General features: G+C 38.9%; 1 protein-coding gene across 2 annotated transcripts in view; it reads left to right on the top strand.

The window, feature by feature from the left end:
- The first annotated feature begins 1,247 nt into the window (after nt 1-1,247).
- Nucleotides 1,248-21,831, top strand: part of LOC113026023 (collagen and calcium-binding EGF domain-containing protein 1-like) — a 37,503-nt gene continuing 16,919 nt past the window's right edge. Inside the window, exons 1-2 of one of the 2 annotated variants that reach the window (XM_080300093.1) lie at nt 1,248-1,932; nt 3,700-3,780. In XM_080300093.1, the coding sequence (XP_080156219.1) occupies nt 1,820-1,932; nt 3,700-3,780 (194 nt within the window). In that variant the 5' untranslated portion in view covers nt 1,248-1,819. The remainder of the gene's footprint in view (nt 1,933-3,699; nt 3,781-21,831) is intronic. The other variant, XM_026174410.2, reaches the window with a different exon arrangement.

Below are 21,831 nucleotides of genomic sequence, written 5' to 3'. Positions count from 1 at the left end.
CAGATAGTGACACACAATCCACTGCTAAAAGCCCATGGCAAATGTTACATTGGGCAATCAGGCTGTGATTGCAAGTATGATTAAAAATAATGGGTGGATAATTAGTATGCATAGAAACTGACCTCTGCACAGGGGCTATTTACAAAAAAAAAGAGAAAAAAAATCATATAGGGTGCATTATAAATTGTACCCACTCCACCTTCAGGATATTTTCCAAGCCAAGCAAATGGACAAATGTGCTTTAATTGCACTGACCATGTTCAGTTCTAGAATTGTCCACAGTGACAGATTGTCAGCAGTCAACAGTAACTTCAGTTTGATGCTCTATACAATTTGCAAGAAATTGAATGCCTATTTACAGCATATAAAATGTTTTCAGTGTTCTGCATTAGCTCACAGGACAACAACAGAAGAGATAATTTGTCTTTGACTGGCTGTAAGTTGGAAACCATGCATTGAGCATCTCATGAAATTAGCAAGTTTTAGATCTGGATCGATCTTGGAGATTGTGGTTTCATTTCTGGGACCTAAACCAAGTCCAGCCTCTGCTGACACCAGGAATTTGTTTGTTTGTTTCTTTTTTATTAGAAATCACTCCACCCTTTGCTAGATATTGCAAACATCAAAGAAATAAATACTTCCCTGGCTCTGAGACTTCACAAACTCACTCAACAAACTTCCTGGTCTAGTATGCAGATGACATTCAAACGTTTGCATACTATGAAAGAAGAGTGTCTGATCAATTACACTCAACCCGTTACTGGGTCTTATAGAATGGCAGCAAGACAATAAAATAGACTGAAGTAAAGTCAAGTCAAGTCATTTTGGTGCCAAAGAGGTTAGAAGGTTAGAGCTCATGAGCTCTATGAATTAAGTATTCAAATCTAAATTTAAATAATGTTTACCAAATATAAATTCAGGCCACTGACCAGAGCAAATACATGCTTTATTTATAAAACTATTATTACTATTAATGCATGTTTCATGGATCTCTCCAAAAAATCTATCAGGGGGCTGCCGCTTCTAGGAAACAACATTCTACTCCACCAGTCAAAGTGCATTTCTGATTTTCTGAGTAAGGCAGGACAGACTCAGTAAAGCTGTTTCCAAAATGAAATCCAAACATGATGAAACTGTTTGGAGATAAACTCACAATGTCCACATTTCAAATGTCTAACTGGAAGCTTTGCTTTATTGCGAACATATTTTTGCATTTTCTTGATATTTTTGTATGCTCTGAGCAGTTCATCAGGCCAGCCTAGTAGTTTTTTTTTTCCTACACCAGTTATAGTTTCAATCTTATTAAAGCATTTTTAAAAAGTCTTTACAACGCCACGGGTGCTTGACTTTCTTCCAAGGAATGTATTTATCAAATACAGCGGTAAAGCCTGGGGGTCATTTCGGTTCATGTATGCTGTTTAGCCAATTTATTGTTTTATCATTATTATGTTTAACGTCATCACCACCAATGGGGAGTAAGGTTGTATACTTAGTTGCGTTAAGTCGCTTCTTTGGAGGCTGGAATGTAAATCCAGGGGGGATTAGTGAGAACACAGTGAGCTCTAAACCCTTCAGTAGCTCTCCAAGAGGTCTTTGCCTTAGTGCGTAAAGTTGGGAAGGGGGCTTCGGACGCACTGCGCAGCACTTATTATCCTACAGGCTCCATGTGCGTCTCCTCTGCGGGATACTTGACAGGGATTTGTGATATTTTGATGGCACTACCCGCGCGGGTCACTGACAGATGAAAACAGTGGCGTTTGGCGGATGTTAAGGCGTTTTCACTCGAGAAGATCATTTGTCCCGGAGCGCAAAAAGGGACATGGGTCAGCTTTATGGTGCGACTCTTTTACCATTTTGCGTTTTCTGTGTCGTTTTCCTCTGGGAATCTGGTGCCAGCTCCATCAGGACGACGCTTGCAATGGACACCTCAGGGTAAGTCTCAGAGATATTAGTTGTGGGTCACATATAAGCAATATTGTTTATTGTTAATGAACGGCAGTGTGATGATGAAACTATGTCTGCTGCGCTCATAATTACGAGAAGTTGTATTATGTGCGTTTCTATCTTTAAGTATAAAAAGTTTCAAAAGTAGCACAAATTTCTGCACGAAAATGTTTGACTTATCGTTTATTTATGCTTTACGGTGGTTTTATGAATTAATGTGAGATTGAAGCTCTGCAAGTTTCTTGGCAGCTACCACTCCACTCATTACATTTGTTTGGCATTCAATTAAACCTCAAAACAGTCATTTCATTGTCAGATTAGCATACGGTGCCAGAAATCATAACAGAGTTTAGTCTACGTTTTATGGGTTTCTGCTCTTTGCGACATGCTCTGTGAGCAGCCTGTCACGGAGACCCCTGGATGAACCGCTGCAGCGCGTCTAATCTAATGTGATGCTCAAGGAAATGCAAAAAGCAAAGGGAAAGTCCAAATGGTTGAAATCGGTTGCGGTGAGGAGAGCCAAATGTTGCTTGTGCTCAGACATAATATGACAGATGCTGTTAAGATGCCCGGAGAGAGTAGGTCAGGAGGTGAGGAGTCAATGGGAATGGAGCACATGCTCCTAATATTCTGTAGAAGACAAGAGGAAACCACTAAACCGCAAAGCAACAGGTTAAACACGGGGTAATTAACCAGAGTTTCGTTTGTCCAAGCACATGAAAACATGGGCATTGCATCTTCAGATTTATGTTTCCAGGGTATGTGTGTTCATCGGATTCTATTACGGAGAAATGAAAATTACCGCTGTGATTGATGCCCTTCTTGCTCGAGCACATTACTACCTCTGGTAGTGTTAGTAGTGGCTGTGCACACAGGAAATATGACTGTATTGATATATTAGTCTGTTTCTTTGGCTGTTAAGTTTTTATGAAAATGTCAGAGTAGTTATTTGGGATTATGTTTCTAAATTAACAATATTCTCTGGGATTCTTCTGTTATGTCTTATGATATTGAAAACTGACAGAAAAATGTTACCAGACAGTCAAAGTGTTGTAAGCAATATCACAAATATCAAATAAATAGTTGCCTGTAATAGTCTAGCAATATCCAAACTGTATGATTTATCCATTGTAAATCTGGCCACTCTAAACCTTTCTTGGTCAACACCAAGTTCACCAAAACCTTTTCAGTAAAATTTGTATTCATTTAGTTTAGAGTTTACGTTAACAATATAATTGTATTATCAAGTAAGTGCAAGTCAAAAGACATTAAGTATCTTGTTTATTTGATTAAAACACTGCAAAATTTATACTTTAATTTACAAAAATATAAAACAAATAAAAGCATAAACTTATCCAGGTGGAGAAACTGCAACTGTAAAGAACAGAAGATTTTTCATATATACTTTTAAAAGTGAATCAGGGTAAACCCTCAAATATCAATTCAAAAACTGAAATCTAAATTTTTAAAAATCAGTTGGGCTCCAATAATGCCATGCATTTGCATACATGCAGACTAGATTCACACCGGTCTTTTATGTAACTGTACTTTCAAATAATAGCTTGGATTCCCTGTGGTATCAAACTTTGAATATGGGGGAATTCCATGCTAAACTGTAACATCCCCCTTTTCAAATCCAACCTTGGATCTCTTTTTGCTTGTACTTCCCCACACCATGTTTTATTACTATGTAGCTTAACACTGCTGGAAAACAGTGCCAATCAATCATATTTCCTTTTTCCTTTTTTTGCTTAGAATGGAGTGTCCTGATAATAAAATCTTGACGGTGGAATATCCCTGCATTAGGGCCGATGGGAAGAATGGCACTTGCTTCAGGTAAGCTGTGCAGCTGTCACTCAGATCATACATATGGATTTTCCTTGGACCCCCGAGGGCCTAAAATCTTGGCCACTAAGTGTGACAACAGTCAGTTACTCTATATCATACATTTATATCTATTGTTTTCCCTAGAAGAGTGACAGGAAATGATGAGTGCCTGTTAATCCTTGTAGGGCGAATTGAACATGAATTATTCTGAGGTTATGGAACAGTTTCTGCAACCACTAAACCACTCTGCTGTGTCATTTCCACAAATCCACATAGTTTATCCCCTTTTGGAAACTCTACATATCCACTTGGGAGTGAAAAATAAAAAAATTCCCAAGGGTCATTACATAGAGATTAAATGACGATCCTCGGTGAAGATAAACGTGTCAGATAACCTTTCAGAGCATTCTTTTTTTTTTTTTTAACTTGTGTTGTTGATTCTCTTTGATAACTACTAGAGAATGTATAATTTCAGTGTTTAGCAACACTAACGTTGTTTTCCCTGAAGTTTCCATCAGCACGGAGATGATTTCCACTCTCCTGGCCCTGTGACAATAAAACAGAACTTGAGTTTGGGTCCAAAGCTAAAACATTTCGGGAAAGAATCCCCCTTCCCCTGGGAGTAAGGCCTGTATTTTAACCTAAAAAGTAGAAGCAGTCTGTGAAGTGATTAGCTATTTTTATTATACTATACATAGAGAAGGACAAAAACCTCTTTAATTAACAACACCAAATTTGGTTGAGCTATTGAATCAGCATTTAATAAAGGCAGTTTTTATGTAATATGTACAAAGTCAAGTAAAGTTGAACAAAGATTAGAGGGATATAGTGTGGAGCAATCCTCTAAAGTTATGAAATATTACCTGAAGTAACTGGCCCCTCTCTCGTGCTTTTTCTTTATTACTCATAATCTCCAGAAAATGTTTGACATTGTATTCTGTGTGTTTTGAAACAAAGGTTATGCAGACATTATGGTACTTTATAAGACTTTCACCTCCTGATACATCACACACAACATGAAAAAGTTAACATGGATCACTAATGCTGACACCGAGATAAGTTTTGTCTGAAGCCAAACTTTGGCTGAGGTTTGCTTGTTGGTGTAAGAATATCTTTTAATAAATGAGGCACCAGGTCTGGTGTGAGGCCAGACCATGTGATCTGTTTGCTTTCAAGGTTAGACTGTAACAGGCTCTGTGTCTTGTTTAATTTCTGGCTCTATGAGAGATCTGTGGTGCTGGAGGAGGTGGATTAGATGAGGTTGTATTTTCCTTGCCATGCTTTTCTTTGTTCTCTGTTCAGCACAGACCTGGATCAAAAAGATTTCACAGATGACTTCAGGGGGAAACCAGATTGGTTCATTGCGTATATAATATATGACGTTCAATTCTGTTTTAGCGTAGGCTGTATGTTGTCCAGACATAACTGATGAGTGCCACACCACGTATTCATCTGTATTAAAAGAGGTACTTCATGAGACTCGCATATTTGGTTTTCATCGTCCGTCATAGATTTATCAATCTTCTGGATTTTATCCAGCACATTTCTCTAGACAATTACTGTTAGTTACTGCTGCTCTGTGTGTCAGACTTATCCATGGGCAACATCAATTTTAGTGCAACTGGCTTTTACTCTCTCTTATTTTTTGTCACCATCTACTGGACTTGACCAGTCAAGCTTGCAGTGGCTAGTATTGTGATGAATGAACATGTTCTAAAAGGCTTAAGGTCAAAGAACTGCAGTGTATCCCTCTTGTATTGATAACATGCATTAGAGCCAGATTTATTCCCTAAAAGGGATAAATGGAGCAGATAAAGTGGCAACTTCCATTGTGTGAGGTCTTGTTTGGCTCAGTCACTCATGAATCCTGTTGTTTTATTGCTTTTTATATTATTTTACACATGTGAGCAACATCAGGAGGAACCTGCATTGAATTAGCATGTGCTATAGCCAAAGTGGTATATCTGGGCAGATAATACAGAACATGCACTTTTTTATATATCTGAGTTAGCAAATGTGCAATTGTTACAAGATAAGAATAAATCATTTGATCAACTAAAATATTTCAGCATGCTGATGAAGAGCTACACACATGACATCTTAATTGGCCATCACTATAATAAGGAAGACAATTACAAATAATTTGGAGCATTTAAACCTAACTGTCTAAATTATCCTGGGTATTTTTAGTTATGGGCATGCTCAATGACAATGCAGTTTGGGAAGTCACAGTGTTATTTCGTTGTTGCTTTATTTTACAGCTTTATGGTATTGCAGTAGTTAGTACTACCTCCTCGCAGCATTAAGGTCCTGGGTTTGAATCTGCTGGATGACTGGGGCCCTTCTGTGTGGAGTTTAAAGGTCTCTGTTATATTAACTGGTGATTTAAAATTGGTCCTATGTGTGCATATATTTTAATTTATCTCTCTCTGTTTACTCAGCCATAGACTGGCAACCTATTAATTGGGATAGAGATAAGCTTTTGGAAAATTGGCCTTTTGATGATGGGGCATAAACTCTATATGCAGGGTGGATACAGCCACTCTTTAATTATATTCTTCAATGGTCAGCAAGGGGCAGCCCCTCTGGTTGCAAAAATGCTTGGTCGTATAGAATCCTAGGAAAATCATTCTATTGTATCTATCTGCTCTTCCATTAATCCATCCATCCATCTTGTTAATTCAATTAGGGTTGTTTAGAAACTGGAGTCTTGTTCAGCAGTCACAAGCCAAAAGGCAGGACACACCCCTGTAATCCACAAAAGTTGATTCTGTTCATGTGGACGTAATGTTTTCAGTGGGAGAAACATTTTGTCAATCAAGTGACTTCTTCAGTCTCAGCTGACTTATAAACAGTGTATTTGCACAATAACGGAAAAAGGCACCACTGGCAAACAATGGGTTGTGAGGTCAGTTTCATAACCATTAATATGCAAATTATTAAGACCATTGATCAACAACCACTGACAAAGACCATTGATCAATGTCAACTGATCAATGGTCAATTGTCATTGATCAATGGTCACCTGGAGCTTTCTTTAGGTGCCTTCCCAGCTTTGACAAATGTCCAGCTGGGATAACCGCAACAAGAGTCAAACCTTGAATACTGATGTGTATGCGCAGGTTTACGGTACACATTTTACAACTTTTAAACGTCCCCAATTACTCATGGAAATCTCTCAGTCTAAGAAGGCTACTCTGCCACTTACCATCTCCTGCTTGGTGAACTTGATGTGTTGTCCACCGAGTTAATGTGATCAGTGAGTTGTGTTACGTCCTCACATTTGATTTTCACCCAGGTGTCATCGACATTCCTGAACCACTGACTTGGTGGTGTTCCAGGGTAGGATAACAGAGTCCTGTTTTCCACTTCTTGCATGTACACGTTGGCCACAACGGGTGAAACTGGGGAACCCATGGCAGACCCATCGGCCTGTATTACTGACCATTGTATGTGAAATATGTAGAATGAAGACACAGTTCCAAAAGCAAACACACTTGGTCAATGCTGAGAGTGGTCCTGTTGCTGAGATTAGAGTTATCTTGTAATCTCTTACGAATTACCACCACTGCTTCAGTGACTGGAACACAAGTGAAGAGAGATGTAACATCCTCCATAATAACATCTCTTACCTTCTCAACAAAACCAGGGTGTTCTTGATGTGGTGTTTATAGCTACCTACCAACGGGTTGAGGATCAAAGCCAGAAACTTTGAGATGCTATAGGTGATTGAATTGATCATACAGACAATTGGTCTTAAAGGTACACCCTGTTTATGTATCTTTGGTAAACTATACAGACTTGGCGTAGCTTTCCCTGGATTAATAGCATTTTCTTGTTCTGACTACTTCAGACAATATATCACCCTCTTCCGGTAACCACTACCTGGGTCTCATTTCACAGGGTCATGAGTATTTTTGTCACTGAGCAGTGACAAAATTGTTTCATGATAGTCTTTCTGGTTAAGCAAAACCATGCATCTGCCCTAGTCTTCCAGAAGGATGATACATGTTGGAATGTTGGGCGATGTCAAATCACTGATTAATCTAATATGTGAGACAAAACGTAGGTTCCATCCACAATCTTACAGCATTTTGTCATAGCCTTGAGTGAGAAAGCCTACACTATTCTGAGGCGACAATGCTGACTCCCTCTCTTTACAAAGACCTCCGTAGAATACCAAATGCAATTCTGCTGAAAATAGTTTGTATTATAACCTCACATGACCTCTGTACATGTAAAGAAACCCACAGATTGACAGGCCTGCCATGCTGAGTTGTCGTGGCTAAGCCATAAGTGGACAATTGAAGTCTTTCAATTGTATGTGACCCACACCGGGTCAGTTTGACAGTCTAATCTCAACCCGCAGCATTGCAGTGTCCAGACAGGCTGTACATTTTCCAGGAATTTCTGGTTCTCAGGGATTGTATTTCTTTACCTGGCATTGGTCTCTCATATTCAAATAATCTGGGAATATGTGCTATTTCTATAGCTTTTATTGAAGAAGACATGTTAGGCGTTTGGAAAAATTCACACCTTCCAAAGAAAATGAGCTTAGTTGCTGTGAAAACAGCAAAGGAAATTATGGAACTTAAATCATGGTTGCTCTTACCACGAGCTGTTTCACTTTTACGAAAAAGGATCTTTTAATGTTTGACAGTCATATTTCACAAATATTGGACATTCGCTTATGAATCTGGTATTGCATTCATTAAATAAATACAAATTAGTCCAAACTGTTGTCAGCACAATAAAGCTCTGACTCACCATGTATTGCAAGTGGTTGCTGTCAATGTTTATTTCGCTGATTATCTCAGCTTTGGTGTTGCCTTCCTCTGCTGTATTCCATCTGCCTCAATGTTAGTTGAATGCCTGAAATGTAAATGACATGTCTCGGTCTCAGGGGGGATTCCTGGTGTTGTGCAGAACTAAACTCACCATCTAAACAAAGACCGCATGTCCCCTCGCCACTGTGGCTTTCACAGCAATGAAGATGAATCAGCTCAATTTCTGCATTTCTATTGTTCTACCCACTTTGTGTTCTTATTCTGTCTTCACTGGTGGTCAAATTTCAGCCTGGCCAAGCCAAATGTACATGATTTGTACCCTGTTTCTGAGTGAGTGTGAGTGCCAGTTTGCATGTTTATACATGAGAATGTATGAATTGTCTCTGTATTGTCTGTGTTGGCAGTTACTGCAGGTTTATGATGATGGGAGTTAATTTTCTGCCCTCGTGCTTTAAGCGCTCTCAGCTGTGGAGTCAGATGGAAGACTGATGTGCTCCACTAAACTATAAACAAATTTTTTCACATGATTGACATTTTCTAGTTTAAATACCCTGCAGGGCTCATTACTGCAGTAGATAACACCCATAACATCATGCTACAGTATGCAAGTAGGGGATGGTGATAAATGTTAGGGAGACATGGTTGATCCTAATTGTTTCCATACTTTATGCTACTTTTGTTGTTACAATGATCCATCCCTCCCAACGGGATCATTATAGTTTTTTATTCCATCATATCCGAGAAGTTCTTAAGCGGTATTCATCTTTGGGATTAATTTACAGACTGTAGGATAACATAATGTTTTTTTCAAGTATAGAGAGGATGTGGACATTTCCTTTGCAATTGGTGGCTGTGGCTAGGTAGAGTGAGTTCTCCTTCATTTGGAGGGTCATTGGTTCAGTCTCCAGCTGCGCCAGTCTGCATGTCAAAGTTTTGGGTAAGAACCACAAATTTTATCTAAAACATCCACTGATGTCTGTGAGAATAGAATAAAAGCAGTGTGTGAAAGTGCTCAGTAAGACATAAAATAGCATGATAAACGTAGTACTTTTACCAGATTTCTGTGTTCTATGAGGCTTAAAAGTTCAACCCATAACAAACTTTTTGTCTATTTCATTTGTTGTAGTGTGAGTTCAGGAAATCAGGAAATCAGGTGCAGAGAAGTTTGCCTTTAGTTAAATACACTGGAACAAGATGACTTAGCATTGCTAATAATTAGAACTATTATTATTACTATCCACTGAAGCAAAGTGTACAGCTAGCTAAGACAACAGCTCAGCCAAAAGCGTCACATCGTCATAAGCATGAAACTCTCTTCACAACTCTATGCACATTTCTTGTAGAAAGAATATTTGATTCTGGGTTTTACTATTGCACTGAAAACAGCATGTTCTGTCACCATCAGTAAAATTACTACTATATTTAGAGAGAATTACTGAATTCAGTGGCTATTGAAGAAAGAACTGCAGCTTTACATATTATTTTATTTGACAACATTAGAAAGTTGTAGCCATATGTGGGAGGAATTTCTAAAGTCAGTAAATGCTGTGCAGTTGACTGCATTTGCAATCATTCCCTGACTTTGGTTCCAGGAATATCTCAGGTCTGAGTCACAAAGTCCTTGGTCATGTTGGCTGAATTTTTCCCTCTAAAGCTTCTTTGCGGGGGTCTCTGATATCACTACGATCTTGAGCCTTTCCACACATTTTTTCCTTCACCTTCACTATTCGTCTTTTCTATTTGTCTGAAAATCGTCCATAGAGGAAATTCTTCACTCGCGGTCCTCACTTCAAGTCAGCATGGAGGATCTAAAAGCAGGCCAGAATATTACTGGCAAATGTATGTTCTAACGTTAACCCCTGTATAAATGACCTGTTAACTGTATTTAATATGATGTTTGCCTATGATTAGGCTAGAAGTGAAGGAACACACATGCTGAAGCGCTCCACTGGTCAAAGGTATAATACAAGCTTTAACATTATGAGGTTTAGTTTAATTCATCCTTAAATTTCTACCCACAACTGCTTCCTTCAATAATCCTGCTGTTTCGCCTCTGTGATTGCATGCCGACTGCAGTACCTGGCATTCAAATGCATTTCATATCAGATGAAAGCTGTATGCAGTTTCCAAAAAGCAGTTTTGGCCAGAGTTTCTCTTTTGATTTTAAACAATACATTTCTGTGCAGAAAATCCATTTTATTAAGGAAAGAATGATCCGTCCCAGTTTGGTTTTAACTACACAGTGATGTGGCTCTAAAGTCAATTTGATAGCAGGTTATTTCAGTTCGTTGGTTCAGACTAAAATATCCCCGTAACTGTTGATTTGATTACCATGAAACTGAGCACTGCTTGGGTAACACCCTCTGCCATGTACCTGACTGTTCATCTTGTGCCACCAGCCAGTCAACGTTTTCAGCCATGTAGAGGAATATTTAAACATCTCCTAGAAAGATTGGTGCACATGCCATTTATGTTTCCCAGATGATTCCCGTTCTTGTAATCATATTCTGTAGCAGACATGTAGTCCTGTCACGAAATACTTGAAGAGTGGATAGCAGTGGTTTTAAAGGTCATGCCACAGTGTATGTATATTTATAGCACAATTAGAACATCCTGCTAAACAAAAGTTCAGCATGTTTCTTTTACTTTCTATATCTTTTGGTCAGAACAGATGAGGTGAAAATATTTACATGTATGGAAACTTTCAAAGTGCTCAGTAAGAGGCATAGATTCCTTCCCAAGCACCAAGTCCAAACACAACCCCCTCCACCCACAGCCGCCCTATGTGTCACCCAGAAACATTTAAAGTGTTCATTTCTGGGACCCGACGGAGTCTGACTCACCTCCATGCCTGGACTCCATCTCCATCTCCACTCTCCAGCTTCCCTCTTTCTAGTTGAGCTCTGCTTTGCTCTGGGGAGACACAAGCCAGGCCTCTGTCTAGTAGCCTCAGTATTAATGCTGGGGTAGAGGTCAGGTCAAATGTAATAAACAACAAGTTTTTTACATGTTAGATGCTGGTTTGAAGAGAAGGTGATTACACAGCTTTGACAGTTTTTGTGCTAACCAGATATGTTAGTGTTGTGTTAGTGTTGAGAAATTGGTCCCGTCTTTGTCCTTGTCAAAAATGATAACGGCTGATCTCTTTAGGGAAAAAGAACTAAGTGTGACAGGAAACACTTTAGTCGCTCTTGATTTGACCCAGCAGCCTTTGCTTGTGTCCTGATAATTTCACCTCTTAGGACCTTTGTGTCCTGGGAAAGGGTAAGATGAGGCCACAAGGGAACGTCTCTGGTGTCACGGTCCCGCTGAGTGAGGAGTGCGTGTAAAGTTTCAGCAGTAAAAACTGAACTAACACTTATTTCCGGGTGAATGACTCCCTAACTTCAAAGTTCATATAGACCAAATCATTCAATGTCTAACTGACTGACCAATTTGTTGACTGACTGATTGACATGCTGAGGTGATTGATTAACTCATTGAGAGGCTGATAGATTGTGATGATGGTTATCCTTGTGTGTCTCTGTGTGTGAGCTTTTCTCTGTGACACCTTGTGTTATGTCAGGGTCTTAAACTCTCTCTCTTCTCCTTTGGATTTATTGCATTAGATTTGGCTTTTGCCTCAGCTCTGAATCCTAAAGGGACTCTTCACATTCTTAGATACTTAGTGATATTAAATGGGGTAGCTTGAAGGCTTAGTTGGAATAAAATGTATATTTAAAAAGTACTGAAATCACTAGTTGTTAAAAAAAAAAATCAACAGCAAAACACAAACAACGGAAATGAGTCATCAAGCAAATTTTGAAATGGCACTCACGACATGAGAACTAATATAATTTGGCATGCTACTACTGGCATTCACCCAACATGCATTCATCAATTTAAATAACTTAGATAAGTTATATAACAGCCTCTGCGTGCATGTTTCTTTGATAGCAAGTTGACATTTTGCACAAAGAAAACTCCAGAAACTTGGGAAAGAGCAGTAAAAAGAACAAGAAGAGACTCATGATCCCTCCAAACTGTTTTTCCTGCCCAGTTTTGGCTTGATGCTATGCCAAGTGTTCAAGAAACCATCGATTCAAGAAACGTCCATTATGTAGTTTTCACTTTTTTTCAGCCTTGGAGTTTAGAAAGAGATTTCTTTGTTTATGTAAGGAAGGCTAATGCAGTGATATGCAATATTTTACCCAGATTTTGCCCATATTTAACAAATTAATTTTGACATAAATTGTAGCTTATGTAATTATGATAAAATCTGGAGAAAAACACAATTTTGCAGTAGTCGTTATAAAACAACCATTTGCATTTCATGCTGGTCCATAAGCAACCAGTATATCCCTTATTAATGCAAATGTATAACTAAAAAGAAACAAAAACATGCACAGCAGGGAGAGCTAAAGAAAGGTGCCAAGATGACAAAAAAAGAAAGAAAAGTAAAGGAGGTGTTGTGTGACTTTGGAAAGAGAGGCATCTTTTTGATCCATATGGAAGAAAGCTGCGCACTGGCAGTTGGAGCGTTCGCCTCAGTGGGGGATTCGCCTGTAAAGGTCTATAAAAAGATCAGAAAGTGGAAATCAGAGCATGCAGGCAGGTTGTGCTGTGTGTTTTTCCTTTCTCTCCTGTAGCTGGCTTCCCACCTAGATGACTACATGTGGTGGAGTGCTGAGTGAGGCTCTGCTGACGGGTCGCTCTGGGTGAATGAGATGTTCCCTTAGGAGGACATCACCTCTGCTCCGCTCACATCCACATGACATTCACTCTCATTTCAAACTCTTTTCTTTCATTCATCACACTCTGAATCCATTACTGTCACTTGAACTTTTTCTATTTTTTATCTACTCCTCATGTTATCCCTTGACACATCCATCCATTCTGGCCCGTCATGCTTTGTTTTTTTCTTTCAACCTTCCTGTGTCCTTCCTCCCTAACATTTTATCATACTGTCTCCTGTTTCCTTTTATCACATTTATCACATATTTTCTCAGTTTCTACTTCCTCTCTAAGGGTCCTTACCCCTTCTATCTATCCACTATCCCTCCATTCCCAACTTTTCAGTTTCCCTTATTGGATCAGAAGCATCAGAAACGTTAGAGATTTCAGATACCACAAAGGTTTTTGTAGTCTTGCAAATCTGGGGGCATTATGTAAATATGTACAAATTGGGACCCCTGTTAACACTAAGCAGTATACATGTCATATATGTTCTGACTTGTCACTATTTTTTAATAACATCAGTCATCCAGGTTGTGGTGATGAAGCATACTCATGGAGAGCACGCAAGCTGATTTGTGTTGAATGTAGAGGGAACTTAACAAGATGTCAGACTGAGGAAAACAGGGACACCGACATGTTAAAACAGAAATGAGACAGAGGGAAGTCTAGATGAAGGAACTGGGGGATGCGAAGAAAAGAAATCAAGACATAAACCAAAACACAAGATTGCATAATGAAAGTCATCACCAGAATACCTATAAAGTAAGAACAGGAATCAAAGACTCACTGAAATCATGATGAAGTTTTCTAGAATTATTTACTAGAATAAAGAAACCAAAAGCAAATATGTAATCCAGCAAACATAAAAATCAAATTGAACTTTAGATTTTCAATAAAGCATAAACCAGCATTAAAATATATTAACTTAGAATGTGAAGCTCAAATAGACAGAAAACTCTTAGGACATGATAGTGAGACTGCATGTGTTTTTCCATGCATTTATTTTTGGACACATTTTTAATTTACGCATTTTCAAAAACCTGAGTAACAGTTCATTCATCATTAAAGGCAAAGAAAGGTGGAAAAAGTCATGGAATATGGCAACAAACAGCATAACCTGAGTAGCATGTAAACTTATACATGAAACAGATGTGACGTTTGTAATCAGTATAAGTTGCACAGCTGTTTTATTTAATTATATAGTTGTTCTTATTCGACTCCTTTAAAATGATTCAATAGCACTTGACAATAGAACGGGCACAACTAACTCTTTATCTTGATGGAGCTAATTCTTGATATTTTATTCATGTATAAGTGAATAAAAAGAACATTGAATTGGCATTTTCACATTTGTGTTTAATTTAGTGTATTTCTGTTCAGTTACGCCAGAGTCCACTTTGTACCTAAGGCCTGAAACGCATCTAAATACAATTTAGCCATAAATGTGCTTTATGTTTACTTGGACAGGGTATTGTTTTTTGCATTTGTTTTACTTCCTCTAGACATATAAATCAGACATATACATTTGGCAAGCCTTCAGCTATTGTCTGTGGACAGCACCTCTCAGGTCTTCCAGTGAAACCGGTACATTTCCAGGTGCAAGATAATAAAAACCTAAAACATCTTCAGAGATTGAGATTGCATTTTGGCAATGCAGTGTTTGTCATGCTCCAGCCTTCTCAGACATGATTGGTTAGTAGAATTAAAACTGGTGTATGAAAATAGAAACCGGAAAACTCATCCACACAGAAGAAACATCTATATTGTGTGTGATGATAAAATAATAATCCCATGTCACAAGAAGAGCTAAAACTCACATTCTTGCCTAAAGTGCTGTGAATATTGATAGAAAGAAATCAAATACAAACTGCTCCTAACAGTAATCCAGGCAAAGAAGAACTAAAAGACATGTTTAAAAGTTTTAACCTTTCTTTTCTATAATTTCCTGCAGTGGCGACGATAGCACGTGTAAAACAAATGTGGCGATGAAGAAAAAAACAGGCAAGACGCATCAGCTGTGCATGGTTGTAAAGAAAGCTGCTCTCTGTAGCAGGTGATGAGAAGCAGGAGTGTTCACATGTGTGGGCATACCCATATGTTTTCTCTCTTCTGAGTGCTACATTATGATGTGTGTGGCTTGTATCTAAAGACCTACAAGGAACTGCATGCAGTGGTTCCCTCTGCTTACAAGCCATAAAACAAGCTATAAAAACACCAATGTTGCTAAAAAAAAAAAAGAAAGAAAGAAAAAAAGAAAAAGAAAAGAAACTCAGTGTTTCTCAGTTGAGTTGAAATGTGCCATTTTTGAGGCAACTAAGGGAGTTTCATCCTTTCTCCAAAGGATTCCCTAAAGACCTTATTGAAACTGATTGCTATATTTATTTTCTGTTTTCATGATGAATGTGCTGTTTGTACATGCTTTAATCATCAATCACAGAATAACTTATATTTCACCAGCAGGCCCGGTAGGCTTGTCTTTTAGTGACAGAATTAATACAAAAATTGGAAAAACAGTAAACAGTGAAATTAGGTGCTAAAATCCGTCATGTCAAACAGCAGGAAACCCCCTGACTGAAGAATGGAAGGAGGTGATTTAATTTCACTCTAAAACAGGTACAGTAATAAGGAACATATGCATCCCTCTGTGTGTGCGTGTCGTGTGTTTGAACAAACTGTAGCAGTATGTGCACGTGTGCTTCGTAGATCTCTGGATTGAATATCACTACATTTGATACTTTTATGTGAGTAGCTGCCTTTGAATGATTGTGTGTACAGGTGCCCATAAATGAGATCATCCTTTATGCTGGTGAGTGTGTGTCCATAAGGGTAAATGTTGTCTTAGTTTGTACATAGATGTATAGTTTCAATGAGTGGGACAAAATGAGCTAAACCGTAAACATATGTGTGCACATATTTGATACCTACAGATTTGTGTGATTTCTGGGGATTTTTATACTGAAAGAAAGGTACTGACAGCTCAGCGCAGTCCACATCACACATTAGATAAGGTCAAATTTACCCTCAAGCTCTTAATATCTCAGAGAAACTCTCATCAAGTGGAAAAAAATAGTGGACTGAATTCGATCCTCTTAGAGGTTGTTTGCATTGCATCCAGGAGTCCGCAGAGGCAACCTATTCAAACTCTCACTCACTTTTCTCCCTTTGGCATTTTCTGTCTGTGTACTTTGGATTACGATCAACAAACCCCAAGCTGAGGGAACATTAACCTGTTCATTTTTCTCACACTTGGAGTCGGCAAATAATTTTTTTCTATGAAGCTGTATACCTATACCTATGTTTCATTACAATGAGAAACACCTTTTGTCAGAAAAAAAACCTTTTATGATTCTTCAAAGTTATGCTTCCTGTGTTTAATGGAGGCATACTTGTCTTTGGAAGGCTTTAGACCAGAGTTGGACCTCCCCAAAAACTCCACTAATCATATTCCATCTTTTTCTGATTAGCGCACACCTGAACGGCCCTCTGGACAAGCACAATGGCTGTTTTTTGGCAAACAATCTGCTCTAGATTAGCTCTGTTCTGCCCTTTTATGGTCACCCTGTCACTATTAATACCTCAACAAAACAAATCACCAGCCAATTGATAACAGACCGGAACGACATTGTTGTTGTGGTATTGTCTGAATTCGACAAGCCCAGCTGTGTGCATGTGCCTGTGTGCATGAAACGTGTATTGTGTAGCAAAAAATTAATATAGGGAATGTTGGGGGTGTGGAATTCAACAACTGGGGAGCTGCAGATAAAAACAGTGATAAATCTTGCAATGCTTTCAAAGTTTTCCAAGATCAACGAAGTCGTAAGGCCATTTAGAAGATCTGGAAGAACTATTTGGTTTTATCAGTTCATTACTTTTCTCTTGTGAGATTTTTAGTAAAAGGTCCTCCTTAAGAAGCAGCTTTTTCCTGTCTGGCATGTAAACTCAACCAGACACATCATTATGAGGGGTTTGTCGTTAGGTTGACCTCAATGTTTAGCTGCTCCCTCACCCTTATCTCGCACTTAGCCATTCCTCTTTGGTCCCTGGTTGCCCTTCTCTCAGAATGCCCACCACTCTTTCTTACACTTATTTTCATCTCAGTGGTTTCCTTCCATAAATATGTTAAAATAAATAGTATCCATACAAAAAAAAACAAGTGTTACTTTTGATAGCGTCTCTCTCTTTGTCACACATAAAGCACTAGTCTGAGTTTGCCAGTCCACTGCTGGATTTTCATTCACCTAAATTTCTGCCAGTATGCTAAGCCAAAATATGATACAGTGAGTAATGTGATGGAAACACATCGGTTTGGTAAATGACAATATTTCTTGTGGTCTCCCAAGATGCCTTCGTGATGTGGGAAAGAGGCACTAACATCTGGTATCAGTGGGCCAGTGAGTAAATCAAAGACTTTTTGAGGTCTGAAACATTACAGCTGCTACAAACACTGAAACTCCAACTGTAAAATTGTTGCCAATTAGAGGGATAGACGTGTTTAGCTGTTATAGAATATCAATGGTGATCAATCATTTACTATTTAAGGTGTATGTGCTTTCCTGTCTGGCTCTGCTTACGAGTCAGAAACCTCTTGATTCAAATTTAACCAAGAAGCAAAAAAACCCCAAGATTTTTTTATATTTACATTTTGCTTTTGGCAGCATTTTAAACATTTACTCTGAAATGCCTCCATAGAAATATAGCTATAAACATGCATAAACATGTAATTTGTCAAGTCCTCTTCATCTCCTTCCCCATGTGTTCTCCATTCAAGCTCTTTTTTCATGTCAGGTAAAATGCCAAATACTTTCATGTCCCTGTAGACTTGGACAAAGCAGATCATACATGTGTCTGTCACAGAAAAGCAGCTCAGAGGGTCAGAGATGCCACATTCCTGCAGAGACACTGAGCCACGACAGGGTCACAAAGGCCAGAGACCACAGGCAGAGCTCTGAGACACTCTCATCAAGTGATGAGGCTTTCTCAGTCTCAGCCCTTAGTCAGGTACAGTGCTGTTCTGATTCAAACTCCAACAAGCAGAGTCCAAATGACTGGAAATTGCTTTGCTCTGTTCATTTTGTTTTAAGATAATTTAAGAGTTAACAGCTGATGTTTTAAGAATGGTGATTATGGCTGCCAACATTGTAAAAGAGTTATGCATAAAACTGATGCAGAGATCATTTGAACTGCAACAAGGTGGGTTACTATTTTTTACATTTTTCATCTTTTGGTGCTTATGGAGGTAAAACTTTCCCAGAGCCTGGAAAAGTCATTTATTGAGATTTTAAGCCAAGCTGAAAGTTGTTTTTCAACTGCTGTCACATCACTTTATTAAATTTTGCTTTTTTTCCCCCTTCAGACATTTACATAGATTTCAAATATGTGGTGATTTTATCTTGTGTTTTTGGCAAAAATGACTTGCTGTTCAGTGTCTGTCATCATTTCCAGATGAAAAAGAAGGTAATTTTTTTCTGGCCCTGAAGTCTGATGCATTTAATATTTAACATTTATTGCTTTTTTGCTGGGAAAGGAGGCAAAAATATTTGTAGATATATACTATTTGTTGCTGCCAGTTTGTTTGAACAAGTGCCGTGTTTGCTGAATGTGGAGCTCAGATATATACACATATCACCACATTTGAGAAAAAGTGTCATGTGTTAGTCACATGATTGTTATTTCCATCTGAATGAATTTACATTTGGAAGTTTGGCCCCACTCTTGGATACCCGTCATTGTGCACACATGGAAATCAGGCTGTAGTGAGAGCAAACCCCAAGCACAGAACAGAGTAGGTATCCGTGACAACAAGTATGATACTTAATAAATGTGTCACAATATGAAAAGAGTTGTGGTGGGCCACAAAGCAGCATGTAGGTACACAGCAGCTGTGGACAGGGCAGCTCAGCTTATTTCATAACTAACTGTTATAGATATAAAATTTAATTATTTTGGATGAACATAATTATAAAATGATATGCTAGATAGAAAGGCATCAGCTGATGAAGGCTACCACTGATATCAGCTGACCTGCTAAGATTATGGCTTAGCTTGACTTTGGGATTTGAACAGAGGAAAAGTGATTATCAGTACTTTGCTTTGTTTTTATTATATTTTACAGGTTGGGTAAGAGTACTTTTTGTATTCTAGGGTCTTCATTACAATTTCTCATGGCTCTGACAATAGGCTGATGGGTGGTGCGGTGGTGGTGGAATAATTAGCAGCGTTGTCTCACAGCATGACCTTTCTGTAGGTAAATTTCAGTTTTAAGTTCTGCTACAATAAAAGGCTGGAAGACAAAGCAAATGAGTTCAGGCACAAGTGGCTGCTCTGAAATGACATGAGAATAAGAGGTAGGGAAATCTGAATGACTGAAGCAAACTTTTTTACATGAAATTTTTCCCCCAGCAAAATGAAGCGAAAATCCCATGTTGCCTCATAAGTGTCCCAGTCCTTTAACAAATGGGCACTTACTAACCAATTTTGTTTTGAATTAAAACCACAGTCCTTAGTTTAACAATCTGCCATAAAATTTGAAAATGAATCATGAAATTCAGGCAAGGAGTTTTCCAGGAAATCATGCATGACAAAACACCATTTACAAAATATCACAATGACATTGTCAGGTTAAGCTGACCAACTCGTCTGTGGTCTGAGGTTTTCTGTATGATGGCACAAAGTGCAAACAAGACGTAAGGGGTCTGGTTTAGGAATTGTTTCACAAATTCCAGCAAGGATGTTTTCCTTTGCATAGAATTAAGAGTTTGCTGCTGTTACTCTGTTGTTAAGACACGCAAAATTGTATAGTGAAAAATTAAGGGAAGAGTTTAAGAGGGTTTTTTTTTTTAAAGTGAGTCAGGGCAGGAGGAAGGCAGGAGAAATCGTGGCAAATGGGGAGAGGTGAGGCATAACACAGGGGAGGAGAAGTGCAGGTCAGACTGCACTCTGGTGGAAGTGGCTCAGGCCTCCTGGGCTCCCAGTCAAAGCGTCCTCTGTTAGACCAGAGATCTGATGGGTCCCCTGAGGCCTGGGTCCTGGAAGTGGGCTGGCAGAGCAAATAAACAGAGAGGATGTGCTCGTGCTGAACACCTTCACATATGTATACTTACACGAGTTGAAAAGAACACACACATACAATTATACACTAAGAGATGCACTTGTGATGTGGACAACACCATCACACCTTTAGGGGGAAGCTGACGTAAGGACGGGTTTTGTTTAATTTGTGGAGACAGAGATCCTGGGAATATTTCTGAAGGACAAGTAGTTGGAATTGTCTTGATGTCTCAGTTGTGATGTGGAACAATGGGTAGAAAAGTATGAACTTGTGTACTATGAATGTGCTTTCAGTGCAGATTTAAAAACCCACACAAAGGGCTTATGGAAAGAACACCTTATAAAATTTTCTTCAAAGAGTTAAACCACAAGAAGGCTAGCAGCACATTGAAAAGAAAATTATAAATCTCAACAGAGAAAATGGACAATAGTGACTCTCAGAAGAACATATATATACAAAGACTTAAAGATAAATGTGGCTTCCTTCCAAAACTGTGCTCTGTTGTTCAGTCTCACTGTGCTAATGTGCTTCAGTGTAATTCATCATCACATCGTTGTACCCACCACAGCCGGCCAAGTTACTGAACTGCCTGCGACTGTGAGACTTGTTGAGCAAATAAATCACTTACATCACAGCTGATGCACATGTTGTAACACAGTTGTGACACATATATGCCACATCAGTAAGCAGCATCCATCAAAATGACAAGATGTACACACGTATATTCACACATTAACAGTCTCTTGTCCTAGTATGTCAAGGGGCTGTTGACCTTCACTGAGCTCCACTTCCTGTGTTCCTCCAACAAGAGTCCCAAGAGGGAGAACTCTAAACCAACAAAAACCTTCGTCCCTGTCTTTAAACCTCTTATCAATGTCCACCTCCTTTATTTTTATTTCTTGATATTTCCTGCCACATCTTAGCATCTGCCTCAGTTCATCACATATCTTGGCACCTTGAGGCAAGATATGGGAAATAAAATGAGACTCATTTCCAAAGACAATGCTAAGACCTATTACCCATTCTTCCCTGTATAAACTCTGCAAAACAATAGCACTCAGTTAAATGAAAGGCAGTTGTAATGCACAGTGACTGGAGCAATATTCATGGTAAGTGTCATACACGCACTGACCTACTGTCGGGACCACTGTTCTCTCTATGTGCTACAAGTAATATCCTCTGCAGAACTTTCCCACCTGTAAATGCAAAAATAAATCAAGGTACTGTCGGATTTAAAAACATAACAATGAACATTCCCCTCTTGGAAGGAGACCCCTTGCTAAAGTACATAATCTTCAGTGTAAAATGATCTACCCCAAGGCCTGCCTCTGGAAACTGTCCTCGAGTTTCTTCCAATGCCGCCATGCTGGTTTTGGCAACAGCTCCCACAGCAGGCTGGGATCCTACATGGCCCTGCCTGTACCCCATGCTGGGCAGGAAGCTGACGGGTCAGCCACCCGCAGCAAAATTGACTGTTTGGAGAAGATGGACAGAACCAAAGTTTGTATG

Source organism: Astatotilapia calliptera, chromosome 1 (assembly GCF_964374335.1).
Source record: "Astatotilapia calliptera chromosome 1, fAstCal68.1, whole genome shotgun sequence".
Classification (NCBI taxonomy): Eukaryota; Metazoa; Chordata; class Actinopteri; order Cichliformes; family Cichlidae; genus Astatotilapia; species Astatotilapia calliptera.
Note: the sequence above shows the minus strand (reverse complement) of the source record. Positions and strands in the feature narration are given on the sequence as shown.